The sequence below is a fragment of the Plecotus auritus genome (genome assembly GCF_963455305.1).
Source record: "Plecotus auritus genome assembly, chromosome: 4".
Classification (NCBI taxonomy): domain Eukaryota; kingdom Metazoa; phylum Chordata; class Mammalia; order Chiroptera; family Vespertilionidae; genus Plecotus; species Plecotus auritus.
In genome coordinates this window covers 143,309,405-143,332,660 of record NC_137775.1, presented here as the reverse complement: position 1 = coordinate 143,332,660, position 23,256 = coordinate 143,309,405, and the positions used below count along the sequence as shown (strand labels likewise).

Below are 23,256 nucleotides of genomic sequence, written 5' to 3'. Positions count from 1 at the left end.
TCATGCACCGGGCCTCTAGTCTTTCATAATTTGACATTATTTCTGATGCTCAATTCTGTTTATTGTTGTTGCTTTTCTCTATTTTAGTGTTTCTATGTTTTGTTTTTTCTTTTTCTTCTTTTATTTATTTATTTACTTAGGCTATTTAGGCTGATTGGAAGGGAAGAATAATATGAATGTGCAAATTGCTTTGTTTCAAATAAGATTCTATTTCAAAAGATGCCACCTCTAGTTTTAAAATGTGTTCTGTATTTTAACCACAAAAGGTCCTTCTTAGTCATGCTTTAGAATCATACGTGAAATTAATTTGCATTTCCTTATCCAGAGTTGGGGACCATCTTCCAGGCAAGTGACAGTGACATAGGGGGAAATAATTCAAAGATTATATTACAAGATGAAATAGTTTGGTTGTTTTAAAAGAAAAACATACAGATCCTGCTATTTTGCTGTAATGCTGTTTAAATTAGGCTCCAAATAAAATGTGATGGTGTGGTCTCTAAATTGTAAACTCATGAAAGACCAGAATTGTATCTTCTTTATGTTTGCATTCTCAGCACCTAAAGAAATGCTTGGCACCTACAAATTTTTATATGAACTAACATGAGCACACAAAAATAATTTTAAGTCAACAATGCCCAATTCTACGTTTCAGAGAAAGAAGGAGTGAGGAAAAGTGGCGCGTGTAATAAGAAAAAGTGCAAAAAAAAAAATGGAAAAGGAAGAGAAACCCAGGGAGGAAACCTGTAGTGATATACAATGCACCACAGGGGCATACAATATGGAGGGAACCCATGGCAGTGAAAATGGGATGGTCAGTTTCTTTCTTTAGCAAAGATGGTGTGAATATCTTCTTTGTTCTGGGCCCAATGCTATATGCTGGGTGCAGGAAAATAGACCAACGTCAGATAGCATATGGAAATACTCAATAATTAAACACAATTAAAAATAATTACAATATAAAGAGATTTAGGGACACACACATAAAAGAGTGTAACTAGGAGCTGGCAGGAATATTTTGGACTCGAGGTCAGCAAACTTTTTCCATAAAGGGCCAGATAGTAAATATTTTAGGCTTTGTGACTCAAGAGGCAAAATCTAGCAACTATTCACACCCAAAGGCTATTTTTCTAACACTTTTACATTTTAAAATGTAATAATTCTTACCTCAGAAACATACAAAAATGAAGTTGGATTTGTTATTTGTCAACCATTGTAGCGTATGGGGTATATTTTGACCACCTTGTTGGGAGACAGTCCACACACAGTTAATTGAAAATTAGTTCAGTATACACTGTCCCTGCCCTTATCCATCAGGGGAAAGCCCAGGAAGGTGCTTCAGGGCCATAGCAGAAATCTTTGCAGTGCAATTCTAAAGAAATGTCCAAATTCCTTAATTCTGCAGGCTGTAAACTCAGAAAAGGTTAAGAAGCACCTGAACACTTCCCTATGGTGTTCACCAGGGGCAATAGGATGATTTCTGAGAGGGACTGTTGATCTCATGAAAGCTGCACATGTGTTAGCATGGGACTTCTTTGCAGCCAGTCTTCCCTCCATCAGTAGTGAGTCCTGAGCAAAGGGTGTCAGTGTTGTGGATCTGTCCCTCACTGGCATTTGCTCCAAGAAAGCAGGGCTTCGACACAACCCACTTAATATATGCATGTGGGCCCTGTTCTCCCATTAGAATCACTATCGCCCCTTGCCGTGACTTCTCAGGTTGCAAATTCTTTCGCTGCCTAGGCCACAGTAAACTGACTGCACACATGCTCAGGTAGATGAGTCTACAGCAGCTTATGGAGGATGTAGTCTTTATCTACTTTTTGGTTTTTTTCCCTCTATCAAATCCTTTTTAAACCTCAACATAAAACAGTTTTTTAAAACTTTCTTAAGATCAAATTATAAGAACACTGTAATGGGATTATGATCTCAGGCCCTGGAGATTGTGTTTATTATATCCAGTCCCACCACTTCTTAGCCATGATACCGTAGCAAAGTTACATAACTGCTCCATGCTTATTTGTAAAATGGGTGTAAGTGTAGAATCCACCTCAAAGAGTTATTGGAAGGACTAAGTAAGGATACGTGTAAAGCCCTCAGCCTCCCCTCGAGTGAGGCTTCTTCAAGGCAGATAAGCAGTGAGACTAACTTTTCAAGCGGAATATATTTCCCTCTTGGAAGTTCTAGAAGTTCTGAACACTTGCTTTGTGCTTGAGGCAAGGGTGATTGTGTGGCGCTTCAGCCTCTTACTGAACAAAATCCTTTGCTTCTTCTTTGTGCTCCATCCTTTCAGTTGGCTGAGTGATGTCAGTCATGTGACTGCATTTGCTTGGTGTTCACAAGCAGGTGGGGTCAGCTCCATTAACCCCTGCAAGCAACAATATTCCATTAGCTTGGGGGAGTAATTAATCTGATTGGTTGAATTAATTACAGGAGGTAAGTTTGTTCTTTTTTTTTTTAAAGAAACAATTAAAAGCACAGAAGCTGATGACATAACAACTATACCATTGTTTTTGGTTTCTGACATGAAGCATATATAAAAATGGACATGAGTGTGGGATCCACTAAAAAACAGAGCACATCTTTGAAACAGGAATCAGTTCACAAGGAGCTGTGCACTGACACGAGGGGCACACACCTTCCTTGGCTTTCCTTAAAGTCTCAGACACCCCCAAGGATTTGAGTAACAGAGTTTACACAAGAAATTGTGTAATATATTTAAACTTAGAAGGACCCTTTGTTCCTAAATACCTCTCTGTTTTTGTTTTCTGTTAGCTGTAGGAATTACACTGCTAAATTAAAACCATCTGACTTCCTTCCTAATTAATTTATTTTACTTTTTATCAGTTCTATGGATCTAGAGTTAGAAGAAATAATCATCCTGTCCATGTTTGGGCATTCTGGAAAATATTTGAAACTTGAAATGCCACAAAGGTCTTAACTGCTGTTTTTACCAGTTTCTCTCCTTTTTGACCTAAGGGATAAGGGAACACTTAATATTTGCATCAGCCATGAAGAACAGAAGAAGGAAAAGGTCTGACCTTTGTCCTCTGGCCAATATGGGCTATTGCAATAAAGCCAGGATCATGTGAGGTAGGAAGGAGAGGAGACACCAGTCTGAATGGAAGCTGTCTCTTGGACTGTGGGCCTGTAGTTCTCCAAAGACCAAGAGCAATTACTTTTGCAACTGCTGGTGCTGTAGGCCTCCCATCCACATGGCCACTCTACACACAGTGTTACCAGAACCTGAGAACATCATGAAATAGGAGCACCATTTTAGATCATTGTTCAGTTCATTATAAGCCTGACTGACAATATTATTAGTTATGTCTGTAATAATTGGGGCATGCATTCTGTGGATACGTTTATCTCTAAAATTTGTCCATGTTCGTCTCCTTTCTCCTATCTCACTTCTGTGTTTCAAGTTTTCTTGTCTCAGTCTTCCTACCTCGTATCTACTTCCTTTGTCTCTTGTCCTTTTCTCTTTCCAGAACACTCTGGCTTTTTTTATTCTTCCTCAAAATAACCTGCAACAATCACGAAATCCCATGGCTCCTTGCCCCTCCACCCCCAACCCAACCGTTAGTTTGTATACTAAAGGAATTTACCTTCTTGACCCACCAGTTCCTTAACCCCATCTTGGAAAGACACCATCTAAGAGTTTCATTCCAAAAACAAAATCTGAAAAACAGCCTCTTGGCAGCCCTCTGATGAAACCTATTCAAACAAGAGCAATAATTTTGCACTGGCCCACTGAACTTTCATGGGACCTCAGAAATGCTGCACTTCCCTCAAACAGGCCTATTTCCTTTGCTGGGCTCAAGTCAGGCTCTGCTAATTTTCTTTCTGATGCCACCTTTCCATCAAGACAATTCAGGTGGTTACAGAATCAGACCTTGATCCTACATATTGGTCTATGTGGTATAGATCATCGTCATGAAGTGTTTGGCTATGTTCTTTGGAAAAAATAATTACCTCTGTTCCTTCTTTCATGAATGACTGTGATTGTAGTAAACTGACACAAAAATAGATTGCCCATTCTTTGGGATTTTTTCTATAGCAGTTTGTTTTACGGTCCTGCTTTTTTGAACACGTTGCCATAGCAATGAGTGAACCTGAATGTCTTGACTATCTTGTCCATAGGTGAATGTCCTATACTCCATAATTCCCAGCCAGTAAACCAGCTTCCTTCCTTGAGGCCTGAACATCATCACTACCCAACAATCGATGAGCCTCTTCCACCAAGTAAGCTTTAGTTTTTAAACTCTATGCCTTAACTCTTCCTACCAAATCTAAACAGGTCAGTATGAACTTGTATGTAAACATCTAAACTCTTCCTCAACTCCAATATGACACCTACTATAAAAATTGTTTGGGGTTTTTAACTAATGGTTTCAGGATGTGATCTGGAAAAGATAACCTAGTGCTCCTCAGCTTCTGAAATGGAGAGCATTTCTTAATAAGTACTTGCAAAATGTACATAATCCTTAAGTCCAAAATTTTACTATTTCGTGTTTTAAAATTTGCAGTTCAAGATTGAATAGTCCTACTGTTCACCATTGGACCTGTTATGTAGCAAGCATCTCCATATAATAAAACATTTCAACCCATTAGGACCCATGAACTTGCATTTTCCTTGCTATAGCTTGCATCGATAGGTGACAGCCTCCAATTTCTTCTGTAGTTCTTAGGGTTGTTCAGAAAAACATCGTCTTTTTTAGGGATAGCATTCAATATCATTTTCTCCTGAAAACTGTAATAAGTAATAATTATCCAACTAGTCATTTGAACTTGGGAAAATCATTTACTCTCTCAGATACTCGGTTTTCTTATTTGTAAAGTAAAGCTTTAATTTCCTCGCTAAATGCTAGATTTGGACTAGGTAGTCTCTAGATATCATTCTATCCTTAACCTTATGATAATCCATTATAATAAATGTACAAGAAAGAACTGACACCCCACTTAGCATCACATATGTTCACGAGTTCTGTAAGATCTCTGTTTTGGTTTAGGCTTGCTTTTCAAGCAAAGATAACCTTTAAGATTTGATAAATTCTATAGATCTTGCCAGGATGCTAAGAATCAATGTTTCCTTACATTCTGTTGCTTGTGCTTACATTAAGTGGTAACAGTTTTGAAAAGGAAAAATGCGTATCCTTTAATTCATCTACTCTTGCTAATGTGATACATTTTTCATTTACACCATTTTTCTCTGAGTCAGTTGTAACTTATCAGTTAGAAAACAGTGAATACCTTTAATATGTAAACATTTAAAAGAAAGCCATTTTGGGGGGGGGGGCAAGCCAAACATTATATTCTTTAACTATTGACTCCTGATTTCTTTATTTATTTATACATTGACTTATGGATATTCCATAAATGAGCAGTAACATTCCAGTGCCACTATAGATACTTCCTAGTTGACACTTAAAATATTTACAGCATGTTTTCTTCAGGGAAGGAACACTTGCCCCACAACAAATAACCTATCAGTGCATGTGCACATGAATTGACTTCCAATCTATGCAAGAATAATTACTAGTTATAGTAGATATTATAAAAAATTGAATATATAAGTCTAATTTAAATAATTACATCAGCAGGTTTAAATAATGGAAATAAAATTTCCAGATAGGTTTTGATTTTCTATTCATGGATACTTTAAAATATTTAAAAAGTTTATAGTGAAGCCTAATAACTGAATTTACTTAAATAATCTCAAATAGTACATGGATGATTTCACTCATTGAACAAATATTCATGGAATCCTTACTCTGTGTGAGATATCAAACAGACAAAGGTCTCTGCCCTCATGGAGTTTACAGTCTAGTCTGACAGAGACAGATAATAAAACAATTTTTTTAAAAGAGGAAATAATATAACATGTTTGAAGATGATACGTGCTACCGAAAAACAAAAGCAGAGCAGGATAAGGACATCTGGAGTTGGTGGTGGTGGCTGGTTTGCCATTTCAAATAGGGTGGTCAGATAAGCTTCATTGAGGAGGCAACCTTTGATGCTAGACTTAGAGGAAGTAAAAGAGTACTCCATGCAAGTATTGAGGAGGGCGAGCTTTCTGAAAAAAAAATTACAGCCTGCCTAGTGGGTCTGAGGAACAGCAAGGAGACCAGTGTGTCTGGAGTAGGTGATGACGTCAAGGAGATACTGGAACCCAGATCACATAGGGCCTGGTAGACCTCTTAAGGACTTTGGCTTTTACTCTGGATGAAAGGAGGACATTGTAGGGTTTTGAACAGAGAAGATGTGTTGTCTGACATAGGTATTAAAGGTTTTCCTGTGGTTACTGTGTTGCCATTAAATGTGAGAAGGAAAGATGGAAGGAAGCATGAGACCCAACAAAAGTTTACTGCAGTGACCTAAACTGGTCCCGGGGCGTTTACTGAGAATCACTGGACAGAAGAGCACTGCCCACAGTGGCTTTGGGACCAACGCCTGGAGCTGCTCCTGGGCACGTCAGCCACATAATGGTGGCTGGGCCAGTGAGGAGCCATGGAAGTGATGAGGAGTGGTCAGATTCTGGACATGTATTTTGTGGGTAGATTTGCTGACAGATTGGAAGTGATGTGTAAGAGAAAGATAGAAGTCAAGAATGTCCTCAACAATTTTTACCTGGAAGGATGGAGTTGCTTTAACTAAGATGGGAAGGGAAGGCTGCAGACAGAGCAGGTTTGGCTGGGAAAACTCTGAAGCTTGGTTTTGATCGTGTTATATTTGAGATGTCATCCAGGTAGTGATATCAAGTAGGCGATGGGATGTATGACTGAAGTTCAAGAGAAAAATCAAGACTACAAACATGGTATTGAAATTGTTAAAGCAAAAAAAAAAAAAAAAAAAAAAAAAGGACAATTTTACTTTTGCTAGTATAGTAACTAAAAATGATACTTTATTAAGCTCTTCGTTGTTCTTGGATTGCATGGAAAATATATAATTTAGTATATGATAGTTACTTCAGCTACAAATGAATTGATGAAAATAAATTATTCTAACTTGCCCCAGCATCAGTAAGGTATCATTTTCAGGAGTTGTTTAGGCATCACATTGCCAAGTCCAGCAGGGCATGCTGAGGCCTGAAGTTCCATTTGGAAATTTTCTCTTCATACAACATGGTTTATAAAATATATGAAAGTTAATTCTTAACAAAGCAACCCATAAAACATGCTTATAAGCTCTAATTCTACTTTATTCTTTTTCTGAATACTTATAAAAGTATATAATTAGCACTATGTATTCCATAGATTGACAAAAGGACCTATCTGTCTGGCTTTTATCTTTTTATATTAGTGATTTGGAAATATTGAAACTTGCAGAGAGAAATTATTGCTGCACCATTCTCTAGGTGTGTTTTTTCCTTAGAGAATTTACGAAACTAGAAAGAATCCTTTCTTTACGTTGAGTGCCTGGAGGGCAAGGGTGTGTTACTCAACCATGTGCCCTCAGGGCCTGGCATGGTTTTCAGGACCTGGCATGGTTTCTAGTTCATAGTGAATGCTAAGGGGAGTTTGTTCAATTGAATTGAATAGCACAATACTCTTTTAAGGTTAATACTCATTTTTTCTGTTGGATAATAGTCATGTTGGATTCAAGAAAAAGAAAGTGTCTGATTGCTACTAGTTTAGGAATCACAGAAATTTCAAAAATTTTGGTTCAAGATTAATTATCTAGTAGTTACATATACACACAAGTTTATCAACAAGCTCACTAACATTTACTACTAACAGTTGATAGCTGGATTATCTAAAAGTTAATTTTAATCAAAACCTCCTAGACTTTATTTATGCAATCTGACTACATTTTTCCTTCATTTTGTTTTCCAAGTTAAATTTGGTGTTTTCTAGTATTTTGATTTTTTTCAGGCATTTTAGCAATTCCTCAGTTAAATGTCAGACATAAGCAATAATATTCTCAAATATGCCATGCACCTATAAAATCATAAATATACTAAATATATTGAGTTTTTTATTTTAAAAAATTGAGAGTTGCTATGTCATTATCTGAATGATAATTTTTCAATAGAGTTGTTAGTATCTGATACACTCCCAGAAACTATGGCTTTTCTCACTTAAAAGGCTGAATGGTTTCCCTCCATTTGCAATTATTTTTGCTTTTTCTTTAGTCTTATTTTCCAGCATAATTTTATCATGAAGCTGCCATTTCCACCACATTTTTACATGTGGACTCTAAAAGCTTTGCCCAGTTGGGTATAGCAGATATTGCTTTTTCATGTTCAGCTCAGATATGTATATATTACTGCCAGCTCTTTCAGCTTTGAGGACTTTTTCATCTACCCCCTCCCCACCCAGCCCCTACATCTATTATGTAGTGTATAACTATGATTCCACCTTTAACTTGGCTATTGTTTAAATTTGAGAAGCAAAGAAACTTATATTTACCTTGGGCTCCCTCCACTGTTTGGGATGCTTGTTTATCAACAAAGAGGTATTTAAAAGATTGATGTTTGTTAATAGTTGTTATCAGTTTTGTTTTATTTTGGTCAAGAACTATTTGGCAGCCACAGTGGGTTGAATATACACTGTCAATTTACAACTTATCAAAAGGATGGTTTGAAATCCTATGTATCAAATCCCTCTCGAGAGGATAACAAGCAACTAAAGTTGCCAAGTATTAAATGGAGATCATCTAAAGTTGCACGTACAGTATTTTAGAACTATAGTTAAAACTGGTTTTAACTACAGTCTTCTGGCTGTCATTTGAGTAGCCAACAAGACTGACAGGACTACCCTAGCTGGTTTGGCTTCGTGGATAGAGCGTCGGCCTGTGGACTGAAGGGTCCCAGGTTCGATTCCAGTCAAGGGCATGTACCTTGGTTGCGGGCACATCCCCAGTAGGGAGTGTGCAGGAGGCAGCTGATCAATGTTTCTAACTCTCTATCCCTCTCCCTTCCTCTCTGTAAAAAATCAATAAAATATATTAAAAAAAAATATAAAAAAGACTGACAGGATGAAAAGATTTAAAGAAAGAAATAAAATAAACATTAGACATTCTCTTTAGAAATTATTAAAATTTAACATAGGTCATATTTGAGGTACTATAGTTACTGTTTAAAATGGCCCAGCAGAGAATATGAATCCAGTACGCTCTTTTCTGGAAGGTCAAATGCCGTTCCAATGCCTCAGACGTCATGGCAGGTTCTGTGGGTAGGGTTGGCTTCAGCTAGTAATCAACGGTGAGTTCTAACCGTAAAAGACCTGGAGGTGGCATCTGTTTCCCATGGATCAATAGTTTGTCCTTGATTTTTCATTTTGCCTTTCTATTACATGCTAGACTGGGAAGCTCGCATTGACAGCCATGGGCGGGTCTTCTATGTGGACCACGTGAACCGCACGACCACCTGGCAGCGTCCCACAGCAGCAGCCACCCCGGATGGGATGCGGAGATCGGGGTCCATCCAGCAGATGGAGCAACTCAACAAGCGGTTGGTGATCAGCATGCAAAGAGTCCCTTTAAACCAGAGTGAAAGGAGAATGGCAGCTAAAGAAAAACCCGTGACACTTTTCTGCTCAGATTGCATGAGGAGGCTAGAGATGAATTTTACATCTTAGGAAACTCATGCACAGTAGGTACTTAGAAAGCCAGATTTAGAATTTGGTGGCAAGAGATGAGCTAAGCCTGAGTGTCATTTAAAGGTGGGGAATCCTCTGAACTTCTTAATGGCCCAAGTTTGAAAATAGGTGTGCTTAATCAAGAGGCTCATGGAGTCCTACACCCCCATCTTAGGTATTCACTGAGGGTGTCAGTTTTCCATGAACTCTCTAGAAATTGTATGCAAAATTATACTTGCAGGCACATTTTCTGCAGCTCAAGTTGGTGAACTAATTCCATTCAAACTGCTGCCAGTAGCAACCAACTAAGTTCTCTCTGCCTTCCCTCCGCTGGCCTCCTAGCCCTGCCTGAGGTCCACCACCAAGCTTTTCAGCATTCTCCAAGGGTGAACTCTTTGGGACATGTTATTTTCTCTATGGTTTTCCCCTGCAAGCTCCCCAACAAGTTCATACTCTGATTTCAAAATATACTTTACATGTTTCCTCATCTGTGTTCACATACCTCTTACACATCTAGGACAGCTTTTTCACATCGCTGGAGTCATGGTTTATATAGAGTTCCGTCTAGACTGTGTGGGTTTAGAGTGTGATATCATATTCTAGTTTTCTATTGGATCTGAAGGTCCAGGAAAGAGCCTGGGCATATTGGGAAAGTTAGTAAATATTTAATAGGTACCTGGCAAAGTGGCTAACTGGCTGGCCAACTGACTAAATCCCCAATTTGGGACGAAAAATAAAGTGATCCTTCAAATAAGCAGAAAACATTTGTCTGCCAAAATATTTAAATTTTGCCAGCATGATTTTATTTCCACATACCTGCTGGTCATATCAGTTTCTTGTCAAGTAAAAGTAAGTGAGTAGAACTACTCTTCTAGTTTGTTATTACAATAATGTAGAGGTAAGTTGATATTTTAATTGTAACATTTTAAGTTACTTCCCACGGCTTTATTTTAGACTTAGCCAGGGTATAGGCTATTTTTTTATAATTCGTTATTATTTATGTTGGTTTTTTAAGAAGTCACCATACTTGAAACTTATCATATCTCACAAAACAAACAGAAGTCAAACCATCCAGGGACACTTGTCTTACTAATTGCTTTGGGTCTCTTGTGGAAATTTTAAGCATTTTTTTCCAGACATCCAAGACAACATTTTCCAGATTTCCCCAGTAATCTGATTCATAGCACCAGCCCCAACCAAGCCAACAAACAAATTAACGCTTGTCTTTCCATTTCTGATGTAAAGGTATCAAAATATTCAGCGAACCATTGCCACAGAGAGGCCGGAAGAAGATTCTAGTAGCCAAAGTTGTGAGCAAGTCCCAGCAGGAGGCGGCGGAGGAGGTGGTGAGAGTGATTCAGACACTGAATCTTCTCAGTTGAGCTTAGGTATGGGAGGAGGGATCCCTAGACTTCTGGGATGGCACCCAGTGGCTGTGTGACAGAGTGTGTGAGCCCCGTGTAGTATGGCGCTGTGCACTCGGGAAAAGAAAGCAGTGGGCTGGATGGAGGTGAGGACAGAGGAGAAAGAGGCAAGGCGCAACAAAGTAAAGCAAGCAGAAGTTTCCCACAGGGAACTAAGGAAGAAATGGGTTCACATAAAGAGAATGCCAGCACTATGGCTTGGGGACATAGGCAGATGAAGTCTGGGGACTCAGAGCTGGGTTTGCTATGTACTTGCACATCAAGGCAATTTTTTTCAGTGTCTTAATCATTTCTAGTTAGGTTAATTTATTTCTTGTAGTCTGTGGATTTTCTACTTATAAATGAAACATGCAATCATAATTCATGGTCTACTTCAAAAGAGCCACATAACCACACTATAAATAGGAATAATTAGTTGTTTGCTTTAGAAATAAAATATGGTTCCCCTTGAGGGAGAAACCTGGGAATAGACATTTTCTAGATGTGGTTATGCACACCACCCAAGAGCCTTTTTTACCAAATATTGTAGGGTAGGTGTCCATTAGGGGTCTGGTTGTCATTTCTTGGAATTCAAATGAGGATATTCAAAAGGCATAAGAGACCAGCTTTCACTTTTTATACCTGTGATGACATAAAAGGATCACAGTGACATACTAATAATCCACTTTTTAAAGTTGAGTTGTGATAGAAATTTTATTTGCAAAAACAAGGCTCAGGAGATCAACCAAAGGACTTGTATGCATGCATATAAGCCTAACCAATGGACACCTTCACCAGGGGAGTGAGGGCATGAGTGGGGAGGTGGGGGGGGGGGCAATGGGGGTATAAGGGCACATATGTAATACATTAATCAATAAAGAAAAATTAAAAAACAAAAAACAAGGCTCAGAAAATAGTCTGAGCAAACAAGCATGTGTTTCCAGTCCTCCCAGGTCTCAGCTCTGCACAACAATGCAAAATAGTGGACACTTTCATGCACTCTTTTGAATGCATATATACAGTTCTACCAACAATTTTAATTGCCTTCATTTTATTCATTTTACCAGATATACTAACTTATCTGACTAGTTTAGGATTTTCTAGTATTAATTTCTTTGTTCAGTCTTCTGAGCAAGATGTGGTAAAGTGGTTGAGCAATTAGAAACATGAGAAAAAAGGAGCAAAGAAGTTTATTTCTGGGCTTGGTATCACATATGTTGGCATTTGCTATATAACAAACCAGCCCAAAGCTTAGTAGCTTAAATTCACAGCCATGCATCTTCCAATGGTCCTGCAGAGAGGCAGTTTGAGCAGAGTTCAGCAAGGTAGTTCCTCAGATGCTCCTGGGCTCCCCCATCTGTCCTTGGTCTGCTGTCCAATCAGCCATGATCTGTCTGCCCTGAGAGGGCCTCAGCTGGGGTGGCTTGTTCCTGCTCCCCATGGCTTCTCCTCTTGCGCCAGGCTAACCCATGTTTGTTCTCACGATGGTGGCAGAGTTCAGAGTGCGAGTGGGGACACAAAGTCTTCTTGAAACCTTGGCTCCAAGCCTCTGCTAATTGTGTTCGTTAAAGCCAGACACATGGCCAGCTCGATTCAACACGAGGAGAAGCTGCAAAGTCTCATGCAGATGGGTGTGGATGCAGGGAGGGAAAAAATTGTAGTCCTCTCTGCAAACAATCTATCATACCTATGATTAGCAATTTGTAAAGAAAATGTTAAAAGGTAATTGGCATAAAAGGGACAAGATATTCAAGGACTTGAGCCTAACTGAAGTTATACAGAAACACTCCTAGAAATAATGTTTCTTAAGTGACATACACAAGGTGATATGACTCCTGGTCAGATCACTGACTCCTAGTCAGATTACTATTAAAAACAATAGTCCATTCCAGCTGTGCAAGTAAAGGTGTGTGTGCTGCTGGTATGCAGAGGAAAGTGCTGTGTTTGAAATGACTTTCTTTCCATGCACTCTGTGCTTTTGCTTCACCTTTTCCAGATCTGAGGAGAGAAGGGTCACTTTCTCCAGTGAACTCACAAAAAATCACTTTGCTGCTGCAGTCGCCTGCGGTCAAGTTTATCACCAATCCTGAATTCTTCACTGTACTGCATGCCAATTATGTGAGTGCTCCAAAAATGCAGAGTGAGCCTGGCCTGGCTTCCATCAAGATCAAAAGCGCAACTTTGCCAAGTTGTTTGATACCTGAAAGAGGGTAGAATTTCAACCCAGGCAAGAAAAAAGAAAACAGCTCAGCCCACTCTTTTCATTCTGTGCGTTTTCCAAAAAGGGAAAGAGCTGGACTGGGACATGCTGTTTACTCTTCAGGTTTTTGTCAGTGTCAGTGAAAGTGCTTTGGTAGAAGTGTGGGAGAAAGACTGAGGGACTAAGACTGGAGACTGATTCAACCATCCTAGTGAGAGATGACGAAGGCCTGCTAAGTCAGGGCTGGCCTCATGGAAAGGAATGACTCAGTTCAGGAGTCATTTCTGCGTGGAATCAATAACAGTGCTTTGGACCACTGTGGTTGTGGGGGGATGGGAGATGAGGACTCAGGAAAGTCTGAGTCCTTTTTGCTTTGAGCACCTGAGTTAGGTGGTGACTCCATTAGGCGGGTCCAGTAGTTTAATGAGATGACAAAGTTTGTGTCATGGAAGGAGGAGATCAGATTTTAGCAGGTTATATTTGAGAAGCCGCTGGGACATTCAGCTGCCCTGTGGTGCAGGCATGAATGCTGAAGGGGGACAAGGATGCCAGATCCTGGGCACCAGGGGACTTGGGCCAGCAGGAGCTATACTGTGCCTGCTTGCCCCAGCTTTCCTTTTATCACATGCACATATCATCCCCGTGAGCCATAAAACTGTCATTTGCACAATGAGAAATTCCTGAAACTTTTTTTGTTTTTCTCATCCCCTACCCTTCACATACAAACATTTCTACAGAGGAATCAAAGGAGTTATGGACCCTGAAGTCCTGCCTTAAATGCCAGGAACCTTAAGTTAATACCCTTTGTTATAGACAGCTGAAGGAGCACAGGCAGACCTGTGCAGTCAGAGAGGACCCACGGAGGAGAGAGAGGAAAGAGACTCAAAGAGGTCAAGAGAGATTCCAAAAAGCCAAGTTGCTGAGAGAGGAGGAAGGAGGAGGGAGGGGAGCCTTTGAGATGCATAGGGAGGTCGACTGCGTCCAAGACCGTGGAGCAGCAGGTAGAGAAGGGATCGCAAACAGGTCCACGTGTGTTTACAGCTGCTCATTTAATTTCTTAGCAAGATTTCTGCTTCTGAGGCTGCCTCCTCGAGGCTCACAATAAGTAACTGTTTAGAAATCACATTATATCACATTAAGGTTCTCAAACTGTGCTTGATCTGTGTTTTTTCTAATCCTCCACTCCCTACCCCAACTGGCTCTGACCCCATCTCAGAATGCTTACCGCGTCTTCACCAGTAGCACCTGCCTGAAGCACATGATTCTGAAAGTCCGGCGGGATGCACGCAATTTTGAACGCTACCAGCATAACCGGGACTTGGTGAATTTCATCAACATGTTTGCAGACACACGTCTGGAATTGCCTCGGGGCTGGGAGATCAAAACGGACCAGCAGGGAAAGGTGAGTGTGACTGTGTGGCCCTTTCATCAAAGGGGCTCTTCCCATGAAAGGGAAGACCCTGTGAAAGTGAGGAGGGAGGCTGATGAGGAGAGGAGAGCCTATGTACCTGGGATGTGCTATTGGTTACCAGGAGGCAGGGAGGAGGAGCTATCCACAGCAGGGTTCTGTCCTGTGCATTGGAGGCTGTTTAGCAGCATCCCTGGCTTCTGTCCACGGAGCACCCCCACCAAGTTTTGACCTTACTATATGCCCCCTGGGGGGCAAAATCACCCCCATTTGAGAACTACTGTCTACATCTCTTTAAATTTAGGTTTGGACCTTGAAACCAGATTACTGTTTTGCCTCCTTAGACAGCTAACTCTCAGAGAATGAAATTATTAGCTTAATGGCAGTGACATTGTTAGATTACTCACTGTGATTTCCCTAGTAAGCCATCAGTTCTCCTTAAGACAGCCTGGCAAACAGTGATGGGACACATTGAATTTGTGCCATGTTAACTGGCTTGCATTTTGCCTTTGTGTGACCTTAACCAAAACTGGTCCTTCCCAGCAATGCTTTAGAAGCCTAGCTGAGTTTGCTAAAGTGAGGATGTTTTTTCTTAATCATCATCATTCATCTCAATTTATTTACAAGACAGACCAACGTTTACTAAAGAAATGTCCCTGTGTAATCTTTTTTGAACTTTGGTGGAGAGAACCTCTCCCTCTTTTAGGGTCAAAGGAATCAGAAGCTTTACCAGCAGACATGTCTCTCAGTAGGAAACTGAATTACTCCATTTTTTCCCTTTGTGATTGTGAGCCAGCGTTGATGTCCCCAGAGTGGTACTGTCATAAAAACAGTACCACTGGGAGCTATAAACCCTTTCCCACAAACCGCTTAGCGTGCCTCAGCACCTCAATTTTCTAGATTGTGTGAGGAACGACTGCAAGTCCATGAATACAAGGAAGCTCTATGACCAGCTCCTCTGTAGTCAGGGATTAAATGGGGGTGGGGAGATTCCTTGTGCAGCAGAAAAGCCACCATAGCCACAATCTGCTCCCCAAGATTTCCTCATTTACTGGATGTGGCCTCCACTGGGAGAATGACAGTGATTTATATACTATGAGGACTTGCTGGGATTTGGTAGGGTGGGAAATAAAGCCTGAGCCAGAACAGAAAGTAAAGGATCAGTGCTGGGGTGCACCTGCCTGTCTCAGTGATCTGCGGTGGCGGCCATGATTGCATTTATTGTTTAACCAAGATGCCAAGAGACACCACTATGAGTCAGTGAACAGAAAGGCAGTGTTTATTATGCAAGAGCACACACTAATGCAAGCCATTTGCCTATCCTTGGATTTTCACGAATGAAGCTCTCATATCAGGAAACAAACAGCAGGGGCCCAGTGGAATGCAGAGAGGCCCCAGATGCAGTCAGCCCTGGTCCTCCATGGTACACACACTGCCTCCTACTCATCGCTATAGCAGAAAGCACAGCAGCTGAGACATGCACCTAGAGACTGTCTTTATTCCATTGTAAATTCTTGCCTCTTTTATCATATATTAGTTGACTGTATAAGTGTGGGTTTATTTCTGGGCTCTTTATTCTGTTCCATTGATCTATATGTCTGTTTTTATGATAGTACCATGCTTTTTTGATTTCTGTAATCTTGAAATATAGCTTAATATCAGGTAGCCTCCAACTTTGTTCTTCTTTCTCAAGATTGCTGGGGCTATTTGTGGTCTTTTTTTGTTATACATAAATTTTGGGGTTATTTGTTTTAGTTCTGTGAAATACACCATTGGTATTTTTCAGAGTACTGAAAGTAATCATTATGCATCCATCAATCTGAATATTGTATGTTTATTAAAATTCTATGTTAAAAGAAAATTTGATAATTTAGGGAAATGCTTATAAAATAATAGGCAAAAAGATTTACAACAAAATTATTGTTAATGTGGGGAAAATATGTATATATGTGCATATGTGTATATTTGCATAGGAAAAGAAAAAAACTGGAAAAAAATACCAAAATAGCTCAGCCAGTGTTGCTCAGTGGTTAAGCATTGACCCATGAACCAGAAGCTCATGGTTCAATTCCCAGTCAGGGCACATGCCTGGGTTGTGGGCTCAGTCCCCAGTGGGGGACGTACAGGAAGCAGCTGATGAATGATTCTCTCTCATCATTGATGTTTCTATCTCTCCCTCTCCCTTCCTCTCTGAAATCAATAAAAATATATTTTTTAAATTACCAAAATATTTTGATGATTGCCTTTAGATTGTGTTATTTGGGATGATTTAAGTTATTTTCTTTTTACTATTTTATCCTTTCAATTTTTTTTATCAGTGAGACTCTACTAATTCTATATTTTAAAGCATTTTTTAAAAAGTAAAATCCTATAAAAGTTATTAATCACTGTTTATCCATCAAAGGCTCTATTTATCATATTTTGCATATGAAATAAAGTGTTATTACTACTGTATAATTTCACAGTGTAAAGTGTTAATGACTGCTATTGCTTCATTCAACTCCTGAGCAAACAGATGCACAGTGCCCAGTTTTCCATCTAATTTTGAGTAGATAAAAAAGAGAGAGAAATAAGCATGATGCCTTGGCCCCGTAGCATTCCCTTACATGGTTCGCTTCACTCTGGCTCATTCTCACGGCATGCTGTTTTCACTGGTCTGTCTGCAGTCCTTTTTCGTGGACCACAACAGTCGAGCGACCACTTTCATTGACCCCCGAATCCCTCTTCAGAACGGCCGTCTTCCTAATCATCTGATGCATCGCCAGCACCTCCAGAGGCTCCGCAGTTACAGTGCAGGAGAGGTAACACCCTTTCCCCACCCTCAGTTCACAGGTCCACAGACTCTGCCTCTGTTTGTGGAGCCAGAACTGTTTGTAAGTGGCCAAGATCTAGGAGAAATTAACCAGGCACAAAGAGTGCCCTGTTCTCATTCCAGCACGTGCTGTTCTAGTTTATATCTCTTTTATTACCTGTGCTTACCTGCTGCTGAGCCATAAAAGACTGCCACCTTTCCTAAGCTCACAGTCATTGCCTTTCTGAAATACTGTCTCTACATCCCATATTCTTTCCTGCCCTCTTTTCTCAAACCAAAACTCAAAATATAGTCCTTGTCTACTTTCAAACAATTTCTGAGAATATTATGAGAAAATCCATTTTTATGTCCTAACATCTTTTTATAACATCAAGAGATGAGGGCACTGAGAATAATTTCCCATCAAACAGCTTTTAAAGTTGAATTTTAGAGTGAGGCAAAAAATGAAAAAAACTGTCAGAAAAAAGGTAATATCTACTTGGCCCCCCTTAGAGAATCATTCCAGGGAGAATCACAGTGTACATACACCTCAAAAGAAACTGGAAAAATACCCAAAAGCGTTCAGACAGCAAACATAAGCCTTAAACGAAGAGCTGTTGTTGGTGTGTCATCACTTGTTTTAATGAAAGCCTCGTGTGCAAAAAAAGATCTTTACATTTCAGAGGAGTCATCTGTGTACTCTGAGAGACGCAGCTATTTCCAATCAAGGGTACTCATGTTTCAATGCCACTGTGATCAAATGAATTTTTCTTTCAAGGGGTCATCTTAGGGATCATTGTTTCAGGATACTACTGAAAGCATATACATAAAAGGTGTGTGTGACCATGCAGAGAGGAAGTATTACACATCTGCAAGTGTTATGTGGGTGTCAAGACCCTCCGGATACCAGACACTCAGCAGGAAACAAGTTCACAGATTGTAGAAAGCAGTGCCCCAACTTCCCAGCTCAACATATAGCCTCCCTACCTGGTAGCAATTTTACAGTACTTCAGAAAGTACTAAGCATGAGATGATAGTGTACAAATTCAAAATTCTGCATCAACTCGAAATACACTGAGTGGCCAGATTATTATGATCTCTGAACGCATAATAACCTGACCACTCAGTGTGTGTGTGTGTGTGTGTGTGTGTGTGTGTGTGTGTGTGTGTACATATATATATACATATACACATTAGAGGCCTGGTGCATGAATTTGTGCATGGGTGGGGTCCGGCCAACCTGGCCAGGGGGAGGGGACATGGGCGGATGGCCAGCCTGCCTGCTGGTCGAACTCCTGGTCAAGGGGACAATTTGCATATTAGCCTTTTATTATATAAGATATACACTGAGTGGCCAGATTATTATGCATTCAGAGATCATAATAATCTGGCCACTCAATGTATGTCATTTTAATTTATTTAAAATGTCCAAGCTCTTTAATATTTTAAGGCAATTTCAGTATTATTGTAAGGTAACTTCATAAAATAAATAGAAACTGAGTATTGCAGACATTTCACTGTCAATAAAATATATCTCAATGTAATAAAGGCTATATATGACAAACCCACAGCCAACATCATACTCAATGAGCAAAAACTAATAATTTTATTTTGGAATTAGGCCTCAGATGTCTGTAGAAACAGAGGAACCTCTTTAATGGCCCGGCCAGGACACAGCCTAGTAGCTGCTATTCGAAGCCAGCATCAACATGAGTCATTGCCACTGGGTATGTATCATGCTTTTAGAATCCCTGGATATTCAATAATTAACCTTGCTTTTCTTATTGTGAATCCTTTAATACAGTATTGAGGATTCTGTTGAGTTATTTTTCCTTCTCTTTTATGGCATAGTCTCCGCCCTTAATGTTTGTACCCATTTTCCCCTCCCCTTTGCCTCCTTTCCCTTTCTCCTTCCTCCTCGCTTTGTCCTCTCTCATCCCTCACCTCCTTCTTCCCTAATATCTTCCAGACCCACATTTCCCTTCTTCTTTACTGTATTCAGTGATTTGTTAGCTAAGTCCAGGGGAGCGTAATTTAATGAGGTCATGAATTTGTTGCTGTTAGATGCAGTTTTTAATTTAAACCTCTCTTCCCTTGTGTGTATGGGGATAAGTTGACACAGTCTTGACTTCTAAACTCAACTGCCTCTTTTCAAACCACATGCCGCTTGTATCAGGGGATAGGGATAGGAGGGGGAGGGAAGGTGAAAGAGTCTAAATGGATTTGGATAGTTCCATTATCACTCCCAGAAATCAATTCATGGCCACAGGTCGTAAGTGTCAAGTGCTCGGAAAAAGATTTATTTGAACTCATAAAGAATCTTGTTCTAAAATAACTATGGCAAAATGACCAAGAGGATTTATTAAGAAGAGAGTAAGACTTCGCTCGTGGGAGAACTACTTTATATTTTATCTTTTCACACAGTAATGAGTTAACACATAGTTAAGTTTCTGGAATATTAGGATGATTAACTTAGATTGAGTTCACTTTTGGTGTGATTGTTTAAAAATAATAATGCTATTCTATCACTGGAAACACCCTCAAGAGCTTACATTTTTTTATACATTGCTACCTGCCCCTTAAACTTCTAAATTAATTCTCGTATCAAGCAGCCATCTTCCAATCATCAGAGAAATCATCTGTGGTCTGCCGACTGAAGCACAACTCTGCACTTTTGTCTGTTTCAGCATATAATGACAAGATTGTGGCATTTCTTCGCCAGCCAAACATTTTTGAAATGCTGCAAGAGCGTCAGCCAAGCTTGGCAAGAAACCACACACTCAGGTAGGGGCTAGTCCATCACCCGTATAACTCTAGATCTCCTCAGCTATTTTTCAAGATGGGACAACACCTCTGTGGAGAGACAGAGCAGAAGGCTTTGATGTTTTTTATCCATGCATTTAAATTATAATTTGAATTCTCAAAATGAAGGGGCCAGAGGGTCCTAATGTTCTCAGAAGTGTAGCAATCAGCAATGGTCATATTGTCAGGTTACATATGATTCATAATGATGCTAAAATGATTTCCATTGATTTGGAAGGAAGCACTGAAAGGGAGCAAAATACTTTTAATTAAAAAGTATTTATGTAAAGCACCATATACATTTTTAAAATAAAATTATTTAATAGTAAATCATATATAAAATGAACATATTCAAAAGAAGCAAACAAAAAGTATCATATATGTTCCAATTCTCCTAAAAGTATCATATATGTTCCAATTTTCCTAAGAGTATCATATATGTTCTGTTGTTTATTAGGGTCATATTTGAATAAGTATCTCTGGAAATCTGAATCACTTCATTTGGAAGGAATAGTCACACAAAGTGATAAAAAGAGAAAATATCTCCTGAAGCTAAATCCCACTTTCTCACCAAGATAGTTAAACACCTCTGTCTTTCAGTTTACTGTTTAAAATTTCAAAAGCTGGAGATGCATGGATATTAAGAATGTTCCCTTGTAGTCTTAATTCTAGCTCACACACAGGCTAACAATCAAGTCATGTTATTTAATGCTCTACCCTTAGTCTTCTCATCACTGAAATAGGGTCACAATGTAGGCACTATTGAAATGCTTAACTGGGGGGTGTGTAAAAGATCAGATAAAGTGGGTGAGAATAGTCAGTTACTGCCACTAATCCCTTACCTCCCATTTGGTGGTCTTTTGAATCTGTCTGACAACTAGTTAAAACTATTAACTTCCTCAATAAATCACCAACATTGGAAAATAACCTCTTTGTTATTCAAATCCTTATTAATCCTGCCAGGATATATCAATTATATTCTTGCCCCTCCAGGACCCCCTCATTGACACCTCTTTTCCCTGTGTTTTTATCTTTGTAAATTAGAACCACCATCCTCCAAATTGGCCATTATCTCTTATTCCTTCCTCTGTCTTCATCTCCACACCTAAACATTTACCTCCTCACTTCTTCTCTTCTAGCCCTTTTATTCTCTTCTCTATCATGACCAGTATTTGGATTTTCATCATTTCTCTTCTGAACTTGACAGAGGTGTCTTAGAAGATATCCCCTATCATCCTACTATAACCAGAATTATCTTCTTATAGAACAGATCAAATTATGTCACTCCTGTCCCTCAAAAAAAGCTTTTATGTTTCTCGTTGCATATGAAATAAAGATTTCTAAGCACAATTTCCATGGTCTCCAAAGTCTGGCCCTAGCCTAACTCTCCATCCTGTGCTAGTATTTTTCTCCTAGTATCTTCCATTTCCACCAAATAAGCTGTGCCCTCTCTCATACCTTTACTTTTCTGGAATGGCTTTCCTCCTGTGGATAGCTCATCCTATTTTAAAGGCTCAAATCAAATGCAAAGATTTGGTGATTCAAGCAGACTCTAAGATTTCCTTTGCCTTACTTTAAACATTCTTTTTGTACCTCTAAGGTATTTTCCCTTATCTCTGTTATTCTATCATGTACTTATGTCTCCCTACAACACTATAAGCTCTTTAGTGCAGTACCTTGTCTGTGTACCCATTCTGACCCTCAGAACCTGGTCCTTTAATTTAAAGATAGAAAACATTACTTTTGGAGTGAAGGAAAAGGCCTTTAGCATGAACAGTTGAGCTTAAGCATGAGTATTGTCACTTCCACTTATGATCAACTCTGCCCAAATTTCATTACTGTGCTGCTAAAGGCAGTGCCATGCTCAGTCATATAAGTTATTTATTCATGGGCTGCATTATTTTCTCACAGTACATAATAATCTAGGGGATTTTCAAGGAATTTTCAGAGGCATTATACTAACCAAAAAGTTTTTGACACATTTCTGCGCTTGAACATTTTTTAATGTACTGGTTCCACCACCAAGTAATTAGTTCACTGCTTACTTTTTAGAGAAATTTGAATTCACTAAAGGCACTAGAGTCCCATTTAAATAATTTAAATAATTTGAAAGTAGAAACAATATAACCTCCATAGGAGTAGGACCTATGTCAGTTTTGCTTGCTACTACAAGTAAAAGAGTATATTTTCAAAGAAAAATAAACTTTTTAGCCTTATTGTGTAATATCACATTTTTTTAAATCTTAAGAGTTTTGTTGTAGTGTGGAATTTACAATTATGATTTTCCACACATGGGGGGACTTGGAGTGAGGGAAATGGAAAAACCATGAAAATTGTTTAGTATAGAAACTAATAACCTTTTCTTAAAATTTATCTTTATTGTTGAAAGTATTCCAGACATCCCTTTTTTTCCCACTGATCCCTTCCACCCCACCCCCAGCAGGCCTTCACCACATTATTGTCTGTATCCATGGGTTATGCATATATGCATATAAATTCTTTGGTTAATCTCTTCCTGTCACCCTCCCTTTAAAGAATATGATGAGAAATATTATAGACTTGCCATCATATATAAACATAAGCCTTTGCATATAATTTCAAATGAAGGACTTGTGGACCCCAGGTTGAGAATCCAAATATTTCATCAAAAACAGTTGACCAACAGTGACATCAGAAACTAAGAGGGGATGGAATTAAAAAGGTAGAATGACAAGAATAAGAACTTGCTCTTTAGGAGGTCACTATTAAGGGGACTAGGAAGCTGGGCTTGCTGTGACTGAACCTTTGCCTGTTCCTGGATGTGATGTGAGTGTGAGTCAGCTCCATCTTAAAGGTCCAAGAGTTGCAAATAAAAGCAGATCTTCCCATGACCCTGTCCAGAGGAAGAACTTAATGCTTCCTCTGTGGTACCAAGGTGAGGACAGTGACCCTTATTCAGGCATAGCTATTTCCAGGGAGCCATGGATCTACTGTCTTGGGTCCACAAAGTCAGTTGCTGAGTTAGAGGGTAGAGAATGAGTTTCAGGAAACTGTTTTCAGCAGTGAATCATAAGGAAGCCACACATAGAAGGGGAAGA

The 23,256-nt window shown here is 39.4% G+C and overlaps 1 protein-coding gene across 8 annotated transcripts in view; it reads left to right on the top strand.

The window, feature by feature from the left end:
• HECW1 (HECT, C2 and WW domain containing E3 ubiquitin protein ligase 1) overlaps positions 1–23,256 on the top strand; it is a 156,840-nt gene that overhangs the window by 103,478 nt on the left and 30,106 nt on the right. For 6 of the 8 annotated variants that reach the window (XM_080666296.1, XM_080666302.1, XM_080666297.1 and 3 more), the window contains 8 exons: positions 4,138–4,239; positions 9,298–9,448; positions 10,821–10,963; positions 12,975–13,096; positions 14,395–14,580; positions 17,253–17,387; positions 18,999–19,104; positions 20,065–20,161. In XM_080666296.1, coding sequence (XP_080522422.1) covers positions 4,138–4,239; positions 9,298–9,448; positions 10,821–10,963; positions 12,975–13,096; positions 14,395–14,580; positions 17,253–17,387; positions 18,999–19,104; positions 20,065–20,161 — 1,042 coding nt within the window. The remainder of the gene's footprint in view (positions 1–4,137; positions 4,240–9,297; positions 9,449–10,820; positions 10,964–12,974; positions 13,097–14,394; positions 14,581–17,252; positions 17,388–18,998; positions 19,105–20,064; positions 20,162–23,256) is intronic. The other 2 variants (XM_080666300.1, XM_080666301.1) reach the window with 1 other exon arrangement.